We start from the raw sequence: 23,653 nt of genomic DNA on the forward strand, positions 1-23,653 counted from the left end.
CTTGGGACTTCAAGGCTGGGGGTATGTTCGATGTTATGCAAATTGTATTTCTTTCTTTGTACCAAGGAGCGGCGCAGACGCAAATTTGTTAGGTTTTTAAAGCTCGCATTTAGAGCTTTGAGGTTGCTGTGAATTACTGGAGTTTCATTTTTCTTCTGAGTTTGTTTGGTAAGCCGCTACCGAAGTCGGAGTTTGCAATGCGGTCTTCGCCATTCCTCAACCAACTTGATGTTTGAAAGCCAATAAAGAAGTTTCGGTCAACATTATTACTCTGAGGTTTCTTGGGTTCTACACTGAGGGAATATCAAGTCAATTACAATCCACTATTTTTAAACGACGGAACGTACAAGAAGTGTAGTACACTGTGCATAATAAATATGTCATTTAAATATTAAATAAACCTCACAAATAGTTAATTATGTGTATTAACTGCATAACTACTGCTAATTTTAATATGAAATCTAGCCAAACGATTTTAGTTTAGGCTTGCATCCACTATTACTTTTCACTGGTATGTCTGAAGACAAATAGTATATAATGTATGCATATAAATTTTCTTTAAAGTAACATTTTCTGAAAAATGGAATTGGTCCTTGTATTATAGTTAACGGAACTGTTATTTCAAGGAAATTCTGAAAGAACTGGAAAAAACTAATACGGACTGGTCGAGACTATGGCGATTCCGGATTATAGATCATCAATTTAAATCTGGTAAGATGGCGTGCAGAAATTATACAGTTAAAAACATGAAACCGTAATATATGAAATAAAGAACAATTATGATCTAAAGGGTATCAAAATTTACAAAAAATAAAAAAGCTTAACCTAAAACCGTGCCGAAATTCTCAGAATATAGCCTTCAGACCGGCGCGATTCGAAACAGTATTGCCCCCTCTTTGACATTTTCCTAATGAGAAAAGTCATTAGTCCCCCTTCATGGATGCAGTAATATTTACATGTTTGTCGGATGCTGTCACATAGTAGATGGGTTGCTAGATTTGTGATTTTTTTTATGATTATTTTGCTTTCATTTAAGTGAAGTTCTAAATAAATAAAGCTCCGGATGCATATCCAGTGCACTATTTATTTAGAACAAAATGTATGCAATGTTTATATTTCACTCACTGTTTCTGATCAATCTCGTCAATAACTTGTGAATTTTATAACTTTGTTTTCACACTTCATTTATATTCGCGTATTTTCATATTAGAAATTAGAAAACGAGAACAAAATTTTACAAAAAAGTAATAAATATGAACTAGCTTTGTAAGTCTGCAGGTTGGAATGTGATTTTTAATAACATATTTTCATTAACAAAATAATGGTAATGACTAATTTAATGAAATAATAATAATAATATTTATTACCATTAGATGATTAGAATGAGATTCAATACAACTAGATTTTGAGATGAACTTACAGCAATAATAAAGTTTTAAATAACAATAACAGAGCTTTAAATCTGCTTTTTTTCGATAATTTTGTTATAATATAAAAAAGAAAATCTGAGATACATTGGTTGCATTTCATCATTTAACATTAACAAATATTACAATGGACTATCAAGCAAAGGAGGTATATCTTTAACGAGAATTTTTCTTTGTAAAATTGGCTTTTGTTTATGTTAGCAGAGAAAAAAAAATATGTGACCTATACATGCAATCATCAAAAGTGTTTTTCAGAACAGTTTTAAATGTTCATGAAGAATTAATTATATGTCAATTTTTTTTCATAGGTAGAAATTTCGTCTAAAACCATCGTTATATCCAAAGGTTGAAGTCTATTTCATTTTCAACAAATATTCTATTTGCACATAATATATTTTCTAATTTATTTACAAGAGTAATCTTTCACGTTTTCAAAAGAATAAGGACATACTGAGTGTTGACATTTACAATGTAGTAAATCTGTTTTTCATATTTCTTCCAGTAATGAAAATGATTACCCTGGAATATTTTCAAAGCAAAATTAAGAAAACTGTTTACGCCAAATTTTGCATAAAGTATCTTCTCGTGTATTTTTTCAAGTGTGAAATTTTCTCTTTGAAAAAATAAAAAATCATGAACAGAGCAAACTTAATTTATGAGAAATAACTGTGAAATGCAATAATTCCATCATAATATGAAATAATGGAGAAAAGTGCAATACAGTTTATTTATTCACAAATAATCCCCTCATATGTGTAATTTATGTACTGTCGATTGAGAAATATAGGTTAATAAATTAAACCGATTATTTTAATACTTTATCAATTTTTTTACAGGCTCTTCAGTAGAGCGGTAAAGGTGGCTGAACGCTTGTAGCTCGCTCGGGTTTGAATCCCGGCTAAAGGGTTGGATTCATGGTTTTTTTTGTAGCATTAATGCAAGCCAGCTTCCCTTAGAAAGTCCTCCACGAAGGCATCCCGCCCCTTAAACAGAATTTGTTGTATGCTTTGATGTAATTCAGTAAGCAAACAAAATTAATCCAATCAAACCCGAAGAACGGGTTGATTACATGTGGAGTTTTCGACCAGGAACGTAAATGCGAGTAATTTTCTCTTAAAAAGGTTTACACGAAAGTATCCATCCCCTTAAGCAGATAGCGTTCGCGTGCTTTTCCGTAATCCAATCCTAATTCTCATACATTTAATAGTAAGTTGATGTACATCTTATTACAAAGTAACAACCTTTTTAAAAATTTTTTATTAACTTGTCTGAATTCCTTTTATCTCTTGAGGAGTATAAGAATTTCAGGAAGTAAAACTGGCCGAAATTTTATACAATGTAACTGATGTTTTGATTCAATTTAGAAGTAACGTGAGCTTTACTGATATTTAAATACTTTTTGGCAGATCTCATCCTAAAAGATGGTCTAAAGATAAATTTATTTTATTTAATTTACAATCAATGAAAACATTGAAAGCAATCATCGAATGAATGAAAATCACAAAAACTATTATGCATGCAATTGTCTCTTATTTATCTCCTGATAAATCAGACAAAATTGCCTACATAATAGAAGCACTTTGAAAGAGTTAACAGTTCTTAAGGGTTTTATGCACTCAAAAAAAAAAAAAAAATGTCAAAATAAAATCTCATTATTCATAAGTATAAAAAGGAAGTAAATTTTCATAAGTATAAAAAGGAATATTCATAAGTATAAAAAGGAAGTAAACGATAAAAACAGTTTTACCTATTTTCTAGAAGGGCATTAAATCTAAAATATTAATCTATTCTTATTTGCTATAATTAAAAAGCATTAAATCTGGTAAGCTCAAAACAGCGTGCAAAATCGCTGCCGTTTTAATCAGCAAAAGTTAGTACTAAAAAAATTAGAGATGGCCTCTATTTGATTTTCAAGTATATTGGCACGAAACGAAGCCTGCGGTTTTTGCCAAAATGTAGCCAAACTGTTAAGAAGAGGGAAATAATGCGTAACCAGCGGCTGTTCTGAGTAGCGACACTGGACCACCCACAGATCTACAGATTATAAGCGATTCTCTAAAATAGGGAGGGTATGGCTGGTACGACAGTTGTACCACAGCCGGCATTAAAGAAAGTCATTTTCCTTGTACAACTGCTGTACCAGCCGGCTTCGAAAAGTTAATATTTATTTTTTTACTTTATTAAACATTTCTTTCAATGTAAGTTGTTTAAGATACTTCCACAAAAAATTCAAAAAGTTCCTTTTTCTTGTGTCACATATAGTGGACATTCCAATGCCATATTTCTCGCATAATTTTGAGATGGATAGGACTTTATCCATTTTTTGCAGCAATTCCACTTTTTGTTTAATGGATATTGAAACATGCTTTCGCTTTGTAGATCCTTTGGCAGCTCCAGAATTGGAAACTCTTTTTGACGTAATCTAAAGTTCAAGCTTAATTTTTATAAAATTGTTCTAACAGTCTGCAAAAAATAATAAGCCGGATCCAATTAGAAGATTAAAGAACAGCACAATCTGCAACATTAACTAAAGTGCATTAGATAATTTTAGCCTAGCTTATACCGTCCGCTGTACATTAAATGCGCATGCGTAAACGCATTATGCATTTACGCATGCGCATAAAGTTTGTAGCTTTGAAGTCTGGGTTATGGACGTCCGGATTACAGACTTTGTACTGTATTCTGTTTCTTAGAATTACTGCAGAATAAGATAAATATTCACCCGCATTTTTATTTTAAATTTATCATAAAGTGTAAAGGGTGTCTTATATTCTAAAGGTTCTTATTTTTGAGAGACTGTGGTATTGTTTTTTTAATTTTGCATTAATTCAATTCAATTACATAGTGATTGATAGAAGAAACTTGAATATTACTCAACAGTTTTTAATTTTACTACAAAAATATGAAAAAAAGTTATATTAACTACCTAAGTTCTTATTGACAGCACAGCTTTCTTGTTAATTTTTTACAGAATAGCTTATAGTTTTAATCCTAAAATTCATATTACAATATAATAAATCTATTAAAGACAAATTTCTTGGTACTTTGTGATTTGATCAAATTTTCTTTTTGTCAAAAATATCCAATTTTAATGCAATTTGCACTGTGTAAAAGATTGTGAAATTTGATGACTAATTAATTCTTCTCTGAGTGGGATTGTTGCCCTGGAAAAAGAAATCATAATTTTTAATATATACATAACGTTACAAGAAAGTTTAAATTAGTCCGTGATAGGTTGAGCTTTTTATTTAAGTAATGTTAGGTACATTCTGTTTACTTTTTGGAAGAATAGTGATAATTCAGATTTGTGCTAAATGAGTAACTATTCCCTTGGAGAGTAGTGGTAAATGTTTCACTTGCTTTTGAATAATGGAGAACATTTAGGCCAGGGTATAGCTTCAGTTCTAAGAAATATATGGCATATCTATATTCCAGAATATGAATATGAGAAATATATATGAAAAATATATTCCTTCGAGCATAACAGCAGACATTATCATTTCTCACATTTGAACACTTGATTTCAACTTGCCTTTTCTATGTTTTTTCAAATTCACTAAAACTTGCTAACCGTGTCTCATAGCACTTTAAGTATGCTAGACCTAAAATACAAAATTTGTTGCTTAAATTTTTAAAGTTTTAGGCTTTCTTTAAATGTGATCACGTAATATTTGTAAAAATTTGCTTTGCATATCAAAGCTATGTTAGCCGTTTAAGTTCCAGGGGGTATTGAAAAAACAATGTCGAAGAATCCCAAACTGCTCAACCGCGCTTTCTCTAAATGAGTACGAAAAGACCCAAACAGCGCAATAGCACTTGTTTTATTTTATATCAATGTGCATTTGATTTAAATCAAGTGCCTACATTATCAATATCAAGTGCACCGTTAGTTGTTCACAATATTCGAAATGTACTGGGTTTTCTCATCATTAAATCTCAGCAGTGCTTGGGACTCAAACAGTTAATGTTCCTTCCGATATTGGTTTTTCATTATTATAACATTATAAGTTAATAAGCAAGTATTTCAAAAGGAAAATATTTCATATATTACTTTTAACTTGAAATTGTATTAAATTTAAATAGACTTTAAAATTAATTAGTATTAAGTGGTCTTTCTGAATTCATACAATATAAACTATTATAATACGAAAACGCGGAGAAATATAAAAGATTTTAAATGTAAAAAATTTAATATTCCCTTCTTTCAAATAATTTACATGATCATCTATCTCTCCTGAAATATTTTAAAATTTGCTCTACAGCTACTGTAGAAAATATTGATACTCAATTAAACTCGATTATTGTTTTCAGTTGTATGTAGTAAAGATTTTATGCAAAAAAAGCAATTAACCATTGCTGTTTTAACTTATTATTTAATTTACTGCAGAATGTACGATATTGATACTTTTATTGGGAATATAGTACATAAACATCATTAAAGGAGTTTTTAAAAACTTTCATAATTACAGTATCTGCTAAATATAATTTTAATAAAAACTATAACTAGATATGATACCTGTGCTATATTTGATTTCAGTTTAATGTAATAAAATGTGAAGAATTTCTCACTATATTTCTTTCAGAGGACTGGTAGAAATTTTGTTACTATGTGTGCATAGTTAAATTAAATGTAACGTGGTAAAATTGCTGTTTCTTTTAATAGAGAAGCAGGTTACATACTGAGAAGTGATGAAGTAAATTAGTTCAGAACATATGCAAATGTACACAAATACAACACATAATATACTGGTTTACAAAAGTTAAGGAAAAATCACAAACACTGATAACGCGTTCAAAAATAAGCCAATCTGTATAAAATTTGAATATGTTGCGAAATAAAAGTTAATGAGTAAAACTGCAGTATGCAAATTAGTGATGCTGTAATCAGAATATGCCTTCTGTGAAGAGCATAAAATCATGAGTCCTTCTGTGATTCATAGACTTTGGCAACAATTTCTAACAACAGATTTGGCATTTGGAAGGTTCAACCAAGGAAGGCCAACTGCAGCGACAAGCGCTGATGACTGATAGTTGATGCTATGCACACAAAGGAGCAACTCCGACTCAACTCAGATCTTTCCTTGCTTTGGCAACTGAAAGGTTGCTGTCAACATCAGTCATGCATAGAAGGCTTCACGAAGTAGATATCTATGCAAGGCTACCATCCATTTACGTGTTACTCGCATCACATTGGGTTGGCAACTAAGTAATTGCGGATTTCACTCATAGATGGCTTCAGTTGAATTTTTAGGGTTGCAGACGTAATACAAATGAAAAACACATTTTATTATTTGATAGTTGGCAATTCAGCTGTCAGTCAGTAAAAAAAGTTTTTTGATTGGTTGCATAGTTTTCGTTTGGCGTTCGTTGAAAAATGGAAAATCAAAAGGAACCTTTTCGTCATATTTTGCTTTTTTATTTCCGCAAAAGGAAAAACGCATCACAAGCTCATAAAAATTTATGTGCTGTTTATAGTGACGAAGCATTAAAAGAACGGCAGTGTCAAAATTGGTTTGCCAAATTTCGTTCGGGTGATTTTTCACTCGAAGATGAAAAACGCTCGGGTCGTCTAGTTGAAGTTGGTGACGACCTAATCAAAGCAATAATCGATTCGGATCATCACAGTACAACACGTGAGATTGCAGAGAAGCTTCATGTATCACATACATGCATTGAAAATCACTTAAAGCAACTTGGCTATGTTCAAAAACTCGATACATGGGTTTCTCACGAACTGAAAGAAACGCATTTAATGCAACGCATTAACAGCTGCGATTTGCTAAAGAAATGTAATGAAAATGATCCATTTTTAAAACGACTGATAACTGGCGATGAAAAATGGGTTGTTTACAACAATATCAAGCGGAAAAGATTGTGGAGCAGGCCAGGTGAACCAACTCAAACAACATCAAAAGCTAATAATAATCAAAAGAAGGTTTTGTTATCAGTTTGGTGGGATTACAAAGGAATTGTCAACTTTGAACTCTTACCACCCAACCGAACGATCAATTCTGATGTCTTACATTGAACAACTAACGAAATTAAACAATGCAGTTGAAGAAAAGCGGCCTGAATTGACAAATCGAAAAGGTGTTTTATTCCATCATGACAATGCAAGGCCACACACATGTTTGGTCACTCAGCAAAAATTATCGGAGCTCGGTTGGGATGTTTTGCCACGTCTACCATATAGTCCTGACCTTGCACCATCTGATTACTTTTTGTTTCGATCTTTACAAAACTCCTTGAATGGTAAAAATTTCAATAATGATGATGATGTCAAATCGTACCTGATTCAGTTTTTTGCTAATAAAACCCAGAAGTTTTATGAACGTGGGATTATGATGCTGCCTGAAAGATGGCAAAAGGACATTGATCAAAATGGGCAATACATTACAGAATAAAGTTATTTAGTTCCATGAAAAAATTGTCTTTGATTTTCTAAAAAATATCCGCAATTACTTACTAGTTGCCAACCCATTAGAAGGGAACATCAACATGTTCCATTCTATGGATGACTGAGGTACATCAACATGTCCACTGGATGACTGATCAGTGGAGGGCTGTTCTGTTGATGGATGTGTCCAGGTTTGTCCTGCAAAGCGGTAGTAGGATTTACTTGATTTGTAGAGAACCTGGAACCCATTATCATCCATCAAACATCTCTGAAAGAGATGCATGTGGAGGAGGCATTGTCTGTGTTCGGCATGATATCTTTTGGGGTGGATGCATAAACATCTGTGTCTTTCTGCATGGAACCATGAATGCTCAGGCCTATAGAGATGACACCCTTGATGCTTATGCTCACTGTTATGCCAGGGCAATGGATGATAATTTCCTGCTACAAGACGACAGTGCTAACCACTATACGCTTGCATCATGAACGATTATCTTCAGGCGTAAACAGTGGCCAGCTCGATCACCGTACCGGAATCTTATGGAGCATGTTTGGGAAGACGTATAGCTGCTGTCAGTCCTCATCTTCAGACCCTTGTCATACTTGCAGCTGCTTTACAAGAGCAGTGGCTCTCACTTCCTACAGAACTGATAGACCTCACTGTTGACAACATCACACATTGCTGTATTATTTCTAGGGAAGGTCATACTATCATACTACATATTGAAGGTAATATTACTATTCCAAACTGACACATTCTGTTTGTTCATTTTATCATATTATAAATTCTATAACACCATAATAGTCTGGTAACTTCTTTTCATGCTATTTTATACCTTACTATGTACTGTGGGTCAATTTCATTAAATTCAACATGTAACTTTTTGAGTATTTGTCATTTTTGTGATTTTTCATTAGTTAATGATAACCAGTGTATATTCATCTACTTAAAATGGGTGTGTTGACATGAATTTTTCGATTTTTGCATAAATAATATAATCTAAAAACTTTATATAAGCACACAAAGTAAAATGAAATTATTTCTCTGATAGTATTGACCACCAATAACTGAGCAGTAAGATCACTATGCATTGGTAGTTAGACACCACCTGCAAATCCCAGGAAACAAGCTGCTTAATTGGAGTTTTGCATGATGGATTACCATGTGTAATAAGAGTTTAATCTCTTTTCCCTTGAAATGTCCTTTGCAAAGACATCCATTTCCTTTGGCAGAGAGTCTTTGTGTTTTTTGCTACAATCTAAATAACCTAACCTAGGCTAACCTTAGTTAGCTTTATAAAGCAATTTACAGAATTAAAAGCAAAAAGTCTCTGTTATTGTAAACCTACGGTAAAATTAGATACGTTATTTAAAATAAGTGTTTTTATCATTGTGTTCATTTTGCATGAACACCATTTGGTTTTATTCATCTTAAAATGGTTCATATTTTCTCTTTGATGGGCAGTGCACTATTTATTATTCCTAAGTTCAGATACTCATTTTCTCCTTCCATAGAATTGTGTTTCTTAAACTTAGAATTATTTCTTTGTTTAACTAAAAAAGGTGAAGCACAAGTAGACTATCTACCTACGGGTAAGGTGCTTTTGTGGAAGATTTTTCACATTATAGTTATTTTGTATTCACATTACACATAGAGAAAGTGATGAAAATACTCGAGCACAAGCAGGCTTCAAATGCGTATTGAACTATCAGTTTTCAGCTATTTTAAGCACTGAGATGCCGTAATCTCAGAGTTTTTCATATTTTAGTGCATTACTCTTTATTTTAATATTGTTCTTGAACATTTTTATAACTAATAAGAAAGAAATATCTATTTTAGTTGAGACAACCTTAAAACCTAATTATTTACCTTAAAAAATCTACAAAAGCATTGTCTAATTGTAAAAGGAACATTGTCTTCATAACATGCCTTTTGTGAGCGTAATTGGAAAACTTTTCATCATTTGAAACTAATTTGCTTCAAATATCTTGTACTTGTTAAGACAATAATGAGATTAAAATTGTTTCTAGATTAGTGTCTTGCTGGAAACTGTCTTTCAGCATCTCATTTTTGTCCTTGGGGCAGGGTAGCTATATATTGAAAAGCATACTTCGCTTTTCAGAAATAATTAATTCTGAAATATATCTAAAAATAAAAACATTTATTTCACTCTTAAAACAAAGCAGCCTTTTACAAGTACACAAAGAAGTGAGCAGGACACCAGAATTTCAACCAGAATTTCACAATTAATCATATAGTCATGCCACACCATATATGCAGTTCCAGTGCTGTTTTGAGGGAAAACATCCAGGGGAGTAGTCTGAGGGTCTCCCATTCCTTTTCTCCTACCAATAACCTCTTGAGAGGACTTTTGGCTCAGTGTGTGTTTTGAGTACCCCTTATTGCACAGATACTAAACATTTACGAACATCTATGCCTTCTCTGGAATATGAACCCATCAGTATTGTATTCAGCAACACCAACCACTGTATCAAAACTAAAGAAAAAAAAAAAATGAGCAAGTGCAAAGCTAATTGACTCTATAATGTATATACGGCGTGATTCTATGATCATGGGACAAACTTAGAGGGGTGGTTGAGCATACTAAAACATGTATTTTTTGTATAGTAATGTAGGGTCTAAAGCGACGTGTTAAGGCACAAACGCAAAAAGAAGCCAATCCATGATCACACATTGCAGACTTTTTTAGATTTAGGGGTTTTCTTTAATATAGGAACATTTTTTCTCTATGAATCATCTCATTCATGCCAAACTTACGTGATGCAATACAGTTGTTCGTACTTTCCACAGATGAGGCTACTTTCAGCTTGAATTTCACAGTATAAGGCATTCTCTTTTGTTTTACACAACTCATTGCAGAGTGTGTGTGGCTCTGAAAAGAGGTTTTTTTTAAGATTTTGCTAAATTAGACATTAGCAGGATAAGCAAAAAAGCATTTGGTATAGTTACAGTTACTGATTCGATACAGTAATAGTAATCAAAGATCTCCGCACAGATATTGTACAGACTGAATTGCTCAGTGATGCCAGATAATGAAATGAAATGAAATGGGGGGAACTTTTCTAATAAACACAGATAAAATTGAAGCAAATTTAATAAAAAAAGAAATGAATAAATAAAAATTTTGTGTTTTTTCTGTATGAATGATGTAATTTAATAATAATGTTTGACAACGTATCATCGATCGATGGCAGCTTTTTTTTTTTTTTTTTTTTTTTTTTTTGATTCCCCATATAAGTCAACCCCCTACTTCAAAGCTTGATTTGTTTTTTAAATTTGTTGCCTATACGTGGGTATATGGGGTACTCATTTTATCTGTTTTTGCTCTTGTAGATGCATATTTAATTTTGGTATGGTATTGTTTATATTGGTATCTAAAAATGTTACAATTTTTAAAAAATTTCTTTGATCTATATATGCTGATGTGTAAATCCCCTATTGTCATTTTCTAAGAATTCAGTGCCAGATAACTTTCTAGTTCTGTTTAATACACTGGTGGGCAAAGTTTAAGATGAGACAGTTAACGTCATGGAGAAGTTTTCCACGTCAACCCAAATTATACTGTAAGATGACCAAGATATGGAAATATGGAACAAGTTGAACAAAGCCATCGAAACAAGGAATTAAAAGATAAAAAGCCATTTATTAAAAAAATAGCTTGAACACTAATGACCTTGAAACGTCCATGTGACAGGCTCCTGGCAAGAAAAATCTAGTCTTTAGAAAGGAATATAATCACCAGTGACTGTGATGCAGGAATTAGAATATTTGTCAATGCTGAGGACAAGGGTTGTCAAGGAGCTGTTGAGCCATAACTTTCCATTCCTCTTGTAGTATCAATTTCAGCGGCAGAATTGTTGCTGCCGGCTGGGTCACATGCTGTCAAACATCTCCCAAGAAGCTTTCACACATGTTCTATGGGATTTAAGTTCAGTGACCTTGAAGGGCAATCCATGCATTGAATATCATCACTCTCCAAAAGTGCTGTGATAGCTACTGTATGATGAGGTGTTGCATTGTAATCCATGAAGAGAAAATCTGAACCTACAGTACCTCTAAACAGATGCATATGAAGCAAGAGAACCTCAATATAATAGCTGACACCAGTGAATGAACCTTCTTGGAAGATGTGAAGTTCAATACAGTTACCAACCATGGTACTACCCCAAACAAGAGTTCTGTCACCTTCAAAATGGTCCCTTTCAATGATGTTGCAAGGGTGATTTTATGTTCTTTTTTTTCTCCAGATATGTATACATCCAAAAATAATTATCAGACTAAATCAGCTTTCATCCATAAAGAGCAGTCAGCCCCATTCCTGTTGTGTCCAGTTCTTGTGTTTCCAGTATCTTTGGTGAGCAGGCATTAATGTCACACACTGTACTGATCATCATGCATATAAATCATGTTTGTGCAGTCTCCAGGCGAAGACAAAATTTGATATCAAAAACCTGTCTCTTTTGACCTATAGGATATTATGCTGGTCATTGGCTGTTGCCGTTGCTAGTGAATGACCACTGCTAAACACTTGAACTGTTGTTCCTGTCATTTGAAATGCTCTCCAGGCTTGCAAAAAATTGCTGCAAGTGATTCTGAACTCTTGCACCATATTTGCAAACTTTCTTATAATTTCTCAATGATGCAACCTCTGGTAAAGTCAGTCATTCAGATGACATTGATTGCCTGTGAGCTATATCACATGATAATAGCTAAGTGATGTCACTGAAATCACTATAACCCATGCAATAGCTTTCAACAAATCATTGAGTGTACACTGCCCATGTGCTTTATTACCTAACTAATACTCTTCCCCCTAGCTTTAGTACCGGTCAAACGGTCTGGCATGATGTAAGGGCCTACCAGGTATCTGCCCTGACATCCACAGAAAATTTCTGGTGGTATTTACGAGGAGTAGTGCAGTGGGGATTGCTGTCAGACCAAACATGTTGATTATGCATGTTCAAAATGCCTTCTCTGCTGAATGTTGCCTCATCACTAAATAATATTAATGCAAGAAATCGTGGATTGTTATTCTTCATTCCAAGCATCCACTGCACAAAGTCTGCCCCCACAGGGATAATCATCTGTGTCCAAAAATTGCACTTTTTGCACGTGGTAAGGATACATATGTTCCTCATGTAAAATACGTCACACCACTGCTGAAAAATACCCATTTCGTATGCCGCTTATACATTTTGCGTACTTGTGAAAGGAACTGCTTCAGATCTAGTCAGAACTAGCACTTCCATTTCTGGGGTTCATGCATTTCACAAACATCCTGCATTGCTTTTTGAGATGGCAAAAGAACCGGTTTCTTGCAGTCTTCAATCAACACTGGAAAAGGTTGGATGACTTAAAATCCAACGAGTTGGAAACCGCTGTTCATGCAATCTTCGTGCTTCACGTCCATTCCCTTTTGCTTCACCATGTTTGAGTGAATATCTGCTAATTACTCATACGTGTACTGCACCATAGCATTCACCATGTTTCCACCGTGCCATAGAATTCACCGAGTTTTAGACCTATATTATCGGTGTAATACTTGATGCGATGATGATATGCCATTTTCAAGAACACTGTTTGCTCTGATTGGGTTTCTGCGGTACCAACTAAGAGCAAAATGCTGTTTCTTTCCAGAGCAAATTTGCATACTGTTAGTTCTTGATAGTTTTAGGAGATAGTTTCCTTGATTTTCAATGATGTGTTCTACTTTCCTCTTTTCTGCCTCTCAGAGTGGAATGTGACCCTATGTTCTATGATAATTATTGCTTGTCTGGATGGGTACTATCACCCCTCTTAATTTGTAAAAACAATTTAGAGCCACCCTATATAATCTGAATTATATTAGGGCTTCTATAAGCATGGTTACACCATAGCATTTTATTAAAATTTAGATTTTAAAAAATATTTTCAAATTCAAAAAATTATCTATGGCCGCTTTGCAGACTAATGGCCTTGTGTAATAAACACATTTTATTTTTTTCTCTTTAATAAAGCGCTTTGACTGGGTTATATAAATTTCCTCATTTAGTTTTGCAAATAAATATTCATTTTTCACATCTAATTGACAAATTATCCATCCAAATAAATATACCAGCATTGTGAAAAATATTCTTATGATTGAAAAATTAAAATGGATGGTAAAAATATCAAATAGCAATAAAAATAGGTAAAATCTTCCTCTATTTTCTGTCTGAATTCTTGTTTAACAAGACAAGTGTTATATCTAACAACTTCATTCTTTTCATATCCTTTTAGTGTATAGATCCATTGGTTTCCTAGTATATTTCCCCCACCCTTGCTTCTCAATTAATTCTCAAATTTTTCTTCTCTTCATTGTGTCAATAACTTCCCTCATTGCCATATCCCATTCTGCAGCATTTGCAGAGAAAACATTATAGGCGATTGTCATGTGTAATTTCTAAATCTAACTGATTCAGCTATAGTGTGATATATTCATATAGTGTGAATTTTATTTTTTGTTCTTTTGTGGAAATCTAAAATTACCACTTGTGGTCCATAGATGTAAAACATGTAAAGTGTTATATATAGTGAGATATTTTTGTAATATTATCTTGATTTCAGAAAGGAAGATGTGGTTAAAAATGAGAATTTTTTCAAAACATTAGCATTCCCTCTCCTTTGTATGTGTGTTATATAATTAAAAATCTCATATTTCAGGTTCGTGGTATAAATTCTACCATTTTCCAAAGTCCTGCAAGGTTGCATTTGACTGTAACGACACTTGTATTACTTGATGAGAAAGAAACTGAAAATGCTGCTGGGATATTACAGAAATGCAGAAACGATATTTTGTGAGTACTTACTTTGTGTGTTAACATGTGTCTAAAATAACATTTCATTTACAAATGTAAGGTGATCTGCTTGTAAGCCAAAAGGTACGATTTTGTAAAAAAAAGGTGGGGAAACACTGGAATTTTTATGTAAACTGAATTTTAAATTGCTCTACAAAGCCATATGTGTCATAATTTCAAATACTTTATAGTTTAATTTAGGTAGATCAGATTTTAAAAAGATTGCCAATGAGGTGTTCACTTAATTCTGAAAACAATGTTTTTGTGGCCCTCAGAGTTTGCGCATTTGAGTGGTGCAATCCCAAGGTACGTCCTCTAGGAGATATCTTATTCGTGAGACTGAAGTCACAAACCTGAAACCCCATGGATCTATTCTGTTTCTTGTTTTCTCTGTTCTTCACTGTTACTTTGGCCTTCCCTTCTCCCTTGGGGTTTACTTTATGGAGGATTAGGTTGTCTATGAAATACTGTTACATCCCTTTTCTCTCACTTTTACCATGATGAGATAATTGCGTATGTGTTTGTCATGCATGGAGATTTGTAGAACTCGGAAGAGGATTGTTGGTAGTTGAAGGTCAAGGTATTATCCCCCAGCACGCTACTTTGGCCTCTGCTTCAATTAAAACGAGAGGCACTTAGCTGTTCCTGTTATTGTCAATCAACTAGTTAGTAGTCCTTGTGTCAATAGCTTTTAGTAAGCTTTCAAGAGATCCTGCTTTCAGGAAAGCTGACTGTATGGCTTCAGTTTGTATATAGACCTGATTAGCCCTGGTATAGAAGTCTGCATCCTCTTGTTGGGTTCCATGTTAGGTGAGCCGCTCATTGTGAATATCTTTATTTTCTAACATGGAAACTTCAAAAGCAAATTCATTCATATTCATAGTGTATCATATGCTGATACTTCCATGTCTGCAAAATCCATATCTACCTTGACAATTTTAAGTTTTCAAAAAAGGCAAACTGAAACACTTGTTCAAGTAGCAAGTAAACCTAACAATATATCAGTAAGTAAAACAACAGCAAAAAAAGAAACCAAAAATAACAAAATAAACCCAGAACAAAAAATCTGAGCACCCAAACGCAGAGTCTCAGAGTGTGTGCTCTGGTTTCAGAGACTCAGTGCTGAAATCGGCTTAGACAAAGATCTGCAACTGCCAAAACATCTGTTACCCCGAAGACTAAGAAGCAGCATCAACAAAATAAAAAAATCGTAATGGCCAAATCTCTTGGCATTGTAGTTTGTACCAGAGTTTAGCTTATATTAAGAATTTGGCAAATAACCACAATCCTGTTTGGACTTCAGAAGACATTTCTAAAGCCAGAACTGCAGAGGTATTTGGTCTCTAGGAACAAGAAAGTTTTAGGATATCATATTAGTGGAGGAGTTGCTCTCCTAACCTGCCATCAGTGTCCATCAACTGTTCTATCACTGAAAAGTTTGCTCCAAGCTGTTGCAAGTCACACAAACAGTTGAACTTTAGTTAAATAATGTGTACGCTGTACCTACCTTCAAATGAATTGATAGCTCAGACATAGTTAAATGATTTGTTGATGTAGCCGTCTGAACCATTCATTCTGATTGCCGATCTAAACAGTCATAAACCGCTGTGGGGAAGTAAGGGTAGAAACTCTTGTGGTATGCAGATAGAGTTGTTGATCGAAGATCACTGCTTTTGTCTCTGTAATAACAGAGAGAAAACATACTTCCACCTACTCACAGATGTCATATCTCATTAAATCTAACCAAAACATTGTACGTTGGAGCACTCAACAAAAAATGTACTTATGTTAAATCTGTTTATTAATAATAAAGTTGAAAAGCTAAACAATGAAAAAAAGGTTGCTGGTGCAATGATCAGAACAACATGAGTGATCTGTAGTGCCTATTGATAGGTGAAGCAGGTGGAATAATAATAAATAAATAATAAATCTCATGCAGTGGAAATCTCTATTCCCATATTTATCAGTAAGGTTTCCCCAATTCCTGAAGTAGTAGTATAATCGCATATGTCAAGAAACTAGAGAAAAGGCTTGGGATATATTTTGATGTTTCCTCATTCTGACCAACATCATTGCACTGTAAGCAAGATCAAAGGCTCCAAGAGTGCATCAACAAAGCCTGAGAGATTCATAAATCTCCTTTTTGTCACCTTTCAGATCAACAACTCTGAGCAAACAGGTCTGGAAACATATACTTAAAGCTTTGGGTATTTGCAGTTAGTTTCTTTCCATCTTAGAAAAAAGCAATTGGATAATCTACAGCAGAAAAGATATTGCTAATGTCATTGAAGAAGCATTTGCTGACATATCGTGTAGCAGCAATTAACACCCTTCATTTCTTTCTGCTGTGCAACAATTAGAAAAGACCCATATTACTTTTAACACTCCTAGTCAGGAAGTACACAGTGAAAACTTCACAGTGCTTGAGAAATTTCTGGCTCAGTCTATTAAAACTGGACTTGGTATTGATGGCATCAGTTACATCATGCTCCATCTTTCCAATAAATCACTGGTATCCCTTTTCACTCTCTTTAACCTTTAAGAGACGGGGAGTTTGCAAAGGTTTCAGTTAAAAAGATGGGAAATCCAAATGCATTTCCACCCCCTATTAGCTGCCATTGTAGAGGGAAACTACTACTCTTTTGCAACTTTTCCTGTAGGTCGCCTTTGTTAATTTTCAGATAAGTGACTAGGGAATACTATAGAAGAATTTGTTGAATTTGTTCTCTTTTCTGCTGTTTCTTTTCCCTAAACTAGGAAAACATATTGTAATGAGATTTTGTAGCTAAATAATTGTCGTATGTTGAAATATTAACTTTTGACATTGCGTCATTATGAAAATGCACGCCTATAATTAGTTCATAGTTTATTCCATTTTTATTTGTTTCCAAACTGAATTTAGTTTAGAATTACATGTACTAATTAACATTTTTAATTTATACTCAAAAAAGATGTTTAAGTATTTGTTTCTCGTATAAATCTGCAGTTCGCTTTTATTTGTTTCCAAGCATAGTGTAACAGCTTATATTTATATATCAAACAAATTCCGTTGCCACAGTCGTCTTTTTGAGACACTGCAGCTCTGGCTGATATTTAGGCCACCTGTCTTTTAAAGGTTAATAGAATGTGAAAGAAGCATGCTTTTCCTGGTGCCTGGCAAAACGCTGTGGTGATCCCAATAGTGAAACTGGAAAGGACCAGAATAATTCTTTAAGCTGCTGCCAAATTGCTCTTATGAGTTGCTTGTGTAGAATTTTGGGAACAAAATGGTATATTACTGTCTCGTTTTTTGTTTGGAGAAAAATAGACATATTTCACCTTACCAAACTGGTTTCTGGAAAGGCAGATCAATTCTGGTAACATGCTTCTTTTTAAGACTGTAGTACATGATGTCTTTTGTAAGAGTGACCACTTAGTATCTGTCCTTTTTATGTGGAAAAAACCAAACCTAGAGGCATGGAATTCTTTGTTATGATTGTGATAGTGATTTTCATGGAAATTTACTGATCTTTATCCATAAAATTTCTTGAAAGATAGATATTTCCAAACAAAATTAATGTAAATAAAATCAAAGTCTTTCTGTCAAGAAGAGGGTGATCCACAGGGCTGTGTATTGAATGAAACCCATTTTAATCTTAAAATAAATACTAGTTTAAAAAGCTTCCTCTAGCTGTTTCAGAACTTTATATGCTGATAATATTCAAGTAAGTTGCCAAGGTTCAGACATGCATTTTATTGAGAGACAACTGCAAATTTCCCTTAACAGGATTGCTAAATTGTCAGAGTAAATGGATTTAAGTTCTCAAATCAAAAGACTTAGCATGCACTTTTGCTGCAAGTAATCCTATCCTCCTTTCATGATTTCTACCTTCTCCCTCGCTCGATCCTGATCTCATACTCTTTCTTGATGGTTCAACTATTTTAGTACAGAGGCCAAATAAATAATGGACTAATAATCCAAAACTTCTCAGATTTGATATTTAAAATAGGTATACAATGAGACCAATATATTGCATTTATAAGCATTAAATGTATTCTTGGAATAATGTTAAATGCTACGAGAATAAACTCATTATGAAGATAAGCTCTCATTATGAAACAATTAAATGTATTAGCCTCAGTTCCCCAATTTTATATTCATTTCACTTTTATATTGAATCACTTTGCAAATAAATGGATTCTACCACCATATGTTATTAATATGCATAATTTTTTTAAATAATACAGCAAATATAAAAATTAATTTCTGGCATGTGTCAGGAATTCTAAAGATACGCTTGCTGCTTTTAATAATTTTGTGATTGTCAAGTCATTGATTTGTGAAACACTGCATGACCAGATGATAATATGATGGATGTGATATTTCAAATTGCAACATTAACATGTGTAGTTTGCATTATCCATTCTATGGGAGAATAATGAAGAATTAGTATTTATAATTTAACACTGAACCATAAATTTTATAAACAAATAAGATTTTATTTATAAATGATCAACAAGAAGTTAATAGTTCACTTAAAGCTCATTGCTACTCCACTAATTCCATGTCTTAACATGGAGTTGGTAGAAAGTCATGTGCTGAACATACCAGATTTCCTTATATGTGATACTGTGTCCCTAATCAAAACCACAGGCTTAGAAGCCAATGTTAAGGAGTTACTAGAGCAGCGTAAAAATGAGCTCAATTAGAAAGAATAAGATCAACTTCAGAAGTGTGATCAACTTCAAAAAGTGATTGTGCATGAAATGTCTTTAGAGGAAGAGAAAAGAAAGGAAGATGACCCTAGCTCTTTTATCTGCAAAATGGAGTAAGTGTTAAGTTTTCGTGTAAAGATAGGATAGCCTAATAAAGCTGTTGCAAGCCGCAATATAAATATTTTTAGTAACCATGGTCTTATTTAAGAAACATTTTAAAGCATAAACAATAGTAAAATTGGACAAATTCTGAATAAAATGAAAACCCAATGAATCTCAAACAGAGTCAACTGGTGCTAAGTGACAATAAAAGGTGGACCCCTAAAAGACAGTTACCTGATGATTTTATGGAAAAGCAATAATATCTATTCCCTGTCTCTTCCTCATAACTTTCCACTTATGCTGTCCACACTCTTTCATATAGGTAAGATAAATTTTAATATCTTTTATCTGTTGCTAATATTTTTGTTTTGGATTTAATGATTTCTATTGGTTTTGTGTTATGAACTCAAATATTTCACTGTTGTGAAGTTTAAATAAATAATTATATGTATATATGAATTAATGAGTATGAATGAATGAATGTATCCAGGGTATGATTGAATCCTTCTTATGGTGAAGGTAATTTGGATTGCTAAATAATCTTTAGGAACAAATAATATTTGTGAACCGAGGTTTAACTCTACATACCTTGTCATATTTCTTATAGCAAAGCCAGAAACTATGTTTTTCATTTTGATCTTCTCATTTTATATATTCATATTTAGAGCTATTGACCCATATTTCATATATAAAGTACAAAGTCTGAGATTCGAAATCATTGGGACTTCCTGGATATTGTAAAATTTCCGGCTTTTAGATCATCAATTTAAAACTAGTAATATGACATGCGAGCATTGGGGGCTGCACTTATTGTTTAGGTGAGATATTAAAATGCTAACTCCCAAATGGATGGCACCATAGCAGCTGCATAACTGATGTGGCTGCCTCTAGCATCAGAATTTAGATGCGGCAAAAATTTTAGAATTTAGAAGAGCACTAAGCAGCAAAAATTAGGGATATCAGAATTTTTAGGATTTAAGAGAGACACAGGGCAGTAGGATTTAGGGGTGGGAAAACTTTTAGAATTTAGAGAGGTACCAGGCAGCAGGAATAAGCACTCACCAAGATCACTCATCAGGTGTCAAATGCACAGCACTGGCTCTGATCCCCCCCCCATAAATACTGAAGGGCCAAAAGTTTGATCCTGGCCATCATCAATCGGTCACAATGGCGACTTCCTGGACAGCACATGTTTGAAATTGACATGCAGAAATCTCAGTTAATTGGGAGAAAAGTTGCATTTATGGCATACTTTCTTCCTTTGTTGTTATATTGTTATGAATTTTGTATTTAGTTAGATATTTTTTGTAGAATTGTAATTAAAACTGTTGTATTTCCCTGTGAAATGCAGCACGAGACAAATATTAAGAGAAAACTATGGCGGAAAAGTAAAAATACGGGAGCACATGCATTTAACATTGAGTAAATGGATATCTCTTTTATTTGTATTGAAATTGAATAAATGTAATTGACTACTGTGTTAGCTGTAACTGTAATTACATCCTCTCACTGCTTTTCAGAAATCTCAAGAAGCAGAAAATGCTAGAACTATCTCATACGGCCGATTAATAACTAAAAGCCAGAGAGAAACACATCAGCTCAGTTGTTTAGTTAGCTGCTGTTGTTATTATTGTGAATTCATGGTGAGATTAGATTAGCTTTCTCTTTAAAATGTGCGGTGAATTGAGTTCTATTTAACGTATTTGCATTCTACTGATTATTACTACCTGATATTGTAAATACTTGCACAAATTTCTCTGAGGAGAATTCCAGGATTTAGTTTTATTTCTTGTGATAAGAATAAATTTTATTAACCTTTTCATCACCTGACATAAGGGCCACATAAGCATCAAGGACGTTAGCTGTATAGGCTTAAACATTCACAGTTCCACGTGGAAAGACATGGAGGTCTGTGTGTCCACCTAAAGAGATACCACCCCAAACAACGACACTGCATCTTCCATATGCACCTATTTCCCAGAAGTTTGATGGATAATAACAGGTTCCAGATTCCCTCCAAATCAAATAATGCCTACTATCACTTTGGAGTCTAAAACTGGACTCATTTGTAAAGAGAACAACTCTCCATTGATTAGCCGTCCAATGGGTATATTAACGTGCCCACTTGTAATGAGCATCGTGCAAATAGCTGGTTGCCTCGTTTACAGACCTACTTTGTGAAGTCTTCTATGCATGAGTGATGTTGACACCAACCTTCAACTGGCTGCACCAAGGAAAAATTTGAGTTGTGTCAGAGGTTCAATTCTATTCTTTTGTGTGCATAACAACAAATATTGGTCATCGACGCTCGTAGTAGTGGTTGGCTGTCCTTGACTGAACCTCTTGGAGGTTTATGAACCACAGATGGACTCGCATTTAACCATTTGGCGACTTTTGTCTGACTTTGTCTTTCCTCTAGTCTCCCAATAGCTCTCCATTGGAGTTCTTCAGGCAAATGATGCCTGGATGTGACTCTTACGAATTAACTATCCCAGATTTCTTATCTCAGTATCACAACGGAATTTTCAGGCATGCTCTCAAACAAGCAATTTTGTGCTCCTCGCTTATGACATATTTCAGTTGCAGCGCCAATAATCTGCATTTTGCAGTTTTCATCAGCAATTCTAATTTGAGAACATATTCAAGTTTTGTATGGATTGATGTATTTTTGAACGAGTTATTGCTATTTTTGCATTTTTCGTTAATTTTTTAAAACCATTGTTATTTCAAATTTAATTCATCCTTTTCAAAAGTAATGTAGCTATTTTATTAAATAATATCTGTCTACCAGTATGTAAAATATTTTTATTTTTCAGAAATATTCTTGGTGGTAAAAAATTAGTTATTAAGGTGAAAGGTGTTGAATATATGAATGATGATCCTGCAGAAGTCGATGTACTTTATGCTAAAGTACAAGAAACTGATGGTGATAACTGGTAAGATGTTTCACATTTTCAAAATAGGCACTTTTTTTAGGGGGCTATACAAACTTTAATAATAATAAGAAGAAGAAATAAGAAAAATATATAATTCTACATATGTTTTTAAGTATAAATTTCTTTACCCTTAATGAATTGACACAAAAAATACATGGGATTAAACAATTTTAATGCATGGAATTTATGATTTTTTTTAATCACTGAGGTCCTTGTATCTTTCAAATCAGCTGGTAGCATTAAAATGTGATTTTCATATACAAATACCATACCGACCATGACGTCTTTTACCTTTACTTTAGAACTGAAACTTATAACTTCCTTTCTGTGCATTATATATGAACTTACCATGCAGTATTTGCCTCCATTCTTCTGTAAATATTATTCATTAAATTGAATTCATATTTTGCTAACTTAAGCAAGACATTTTAATATTTATTAATTCTTATATTAGATATAAATTGTGTAGATATGCTCTTTTTGACATTTTTTCTAATTGCAGAGAAATAATCTTCTAATAAGCTGTGCAATATTTATATAAAACAATGTATTAGTTGTAGTTAGTTCACTTTACCTAACCAAACATATGCTATAACTTACGTTTAATTTAATTATCTATACTTTTGCACAATCTTATACAGTACAAAGTCAGAGATCTGGACGATCAATATCCGGAATGATCTAAAATCAGGACCTCAAAGCCACCAAGAACTTTTTTATAGTCTAAAGGGGCAATTTGCTCTGAAGGACTATTAATTTCATTTTGGCATTTTACGTTGGTTCACTATAAATGTCCGATTCACTTTTCAAATAGTTGCCACCAAATATTAGAGCCCTGTATTATATTTAAAGAAATTAAATAATGAAGAAGGGTGTTCATAATTAAACTTGATATTTGCGAGCAGTCTATAGCAAAAACTATACAGTAGAATTGCATGAAAACTGGGTAATGGCAGAATGAAATGATGGGAATTTTATCAAGGGGGTGGGGATAATGATTTTCAAAAACCACCCTTTGGTGTGGTGTATCATAGCTTTACCTATAAATAATTTACAAAAGTTTACAAAACATGCTTGATATGATGTCTACCATTGTCTGCTACCATCTGGAAGCATAAAATCATATGTTTGATTATTGAAAGCAGTAGGAAGTGGAGAATGTTACGCACATGGTGTTCTATGCTTTCTATGCTAAAAAAAAAAGCATTTTTATCTCCAGTACACGAGACTCTGTGTTGGAAATTCTAAAGATATTTTTT

General features: G+C 33.4%; 1 protein-coding gene across 2 annotated transcripts in view; it reads left to right on the forward strand.

The window, feature by feature from the left end:
* The window catches only part of LOC118187625 (activating signal cointegrator 1 complex subunit 1), a 100,414-nt gene that overhangs the window by 69,072 nt on the left and 7,689 nt on the right, over window positions 1-23,653 (forward strand). For both annotated transcript variants that reach the window (XM_085815620.1, XM_085815621.1), the window contains exons 5-6: window positions 14,528-14,661; window positions 22,275-22,394. In XM_085815620.1, the coding sequence (XP_085671746.1) occupies window positions 14,528-14,661; window positions 22,275-22,394 (254 nt within the window). The remainder of the gene's footprint in view (window positions 1-14,527; window positions 14,662-22,274; window positions 22,395-23,653) is intronic.

This window comes from Stegodyphus dumicola, chromosome 4 (assembly GCF_044657685.1).
Source record: "Stegodyphus dumicola isolate Sdum_Otavi_A_Nest chromosome 4, ASM4465768v1".
NCBI lineage: Eukaryota > Metazoa > Arthropoda > Arachnida > Araneae > Eresidae > Stegodyphus > Stegodyphus dumicola.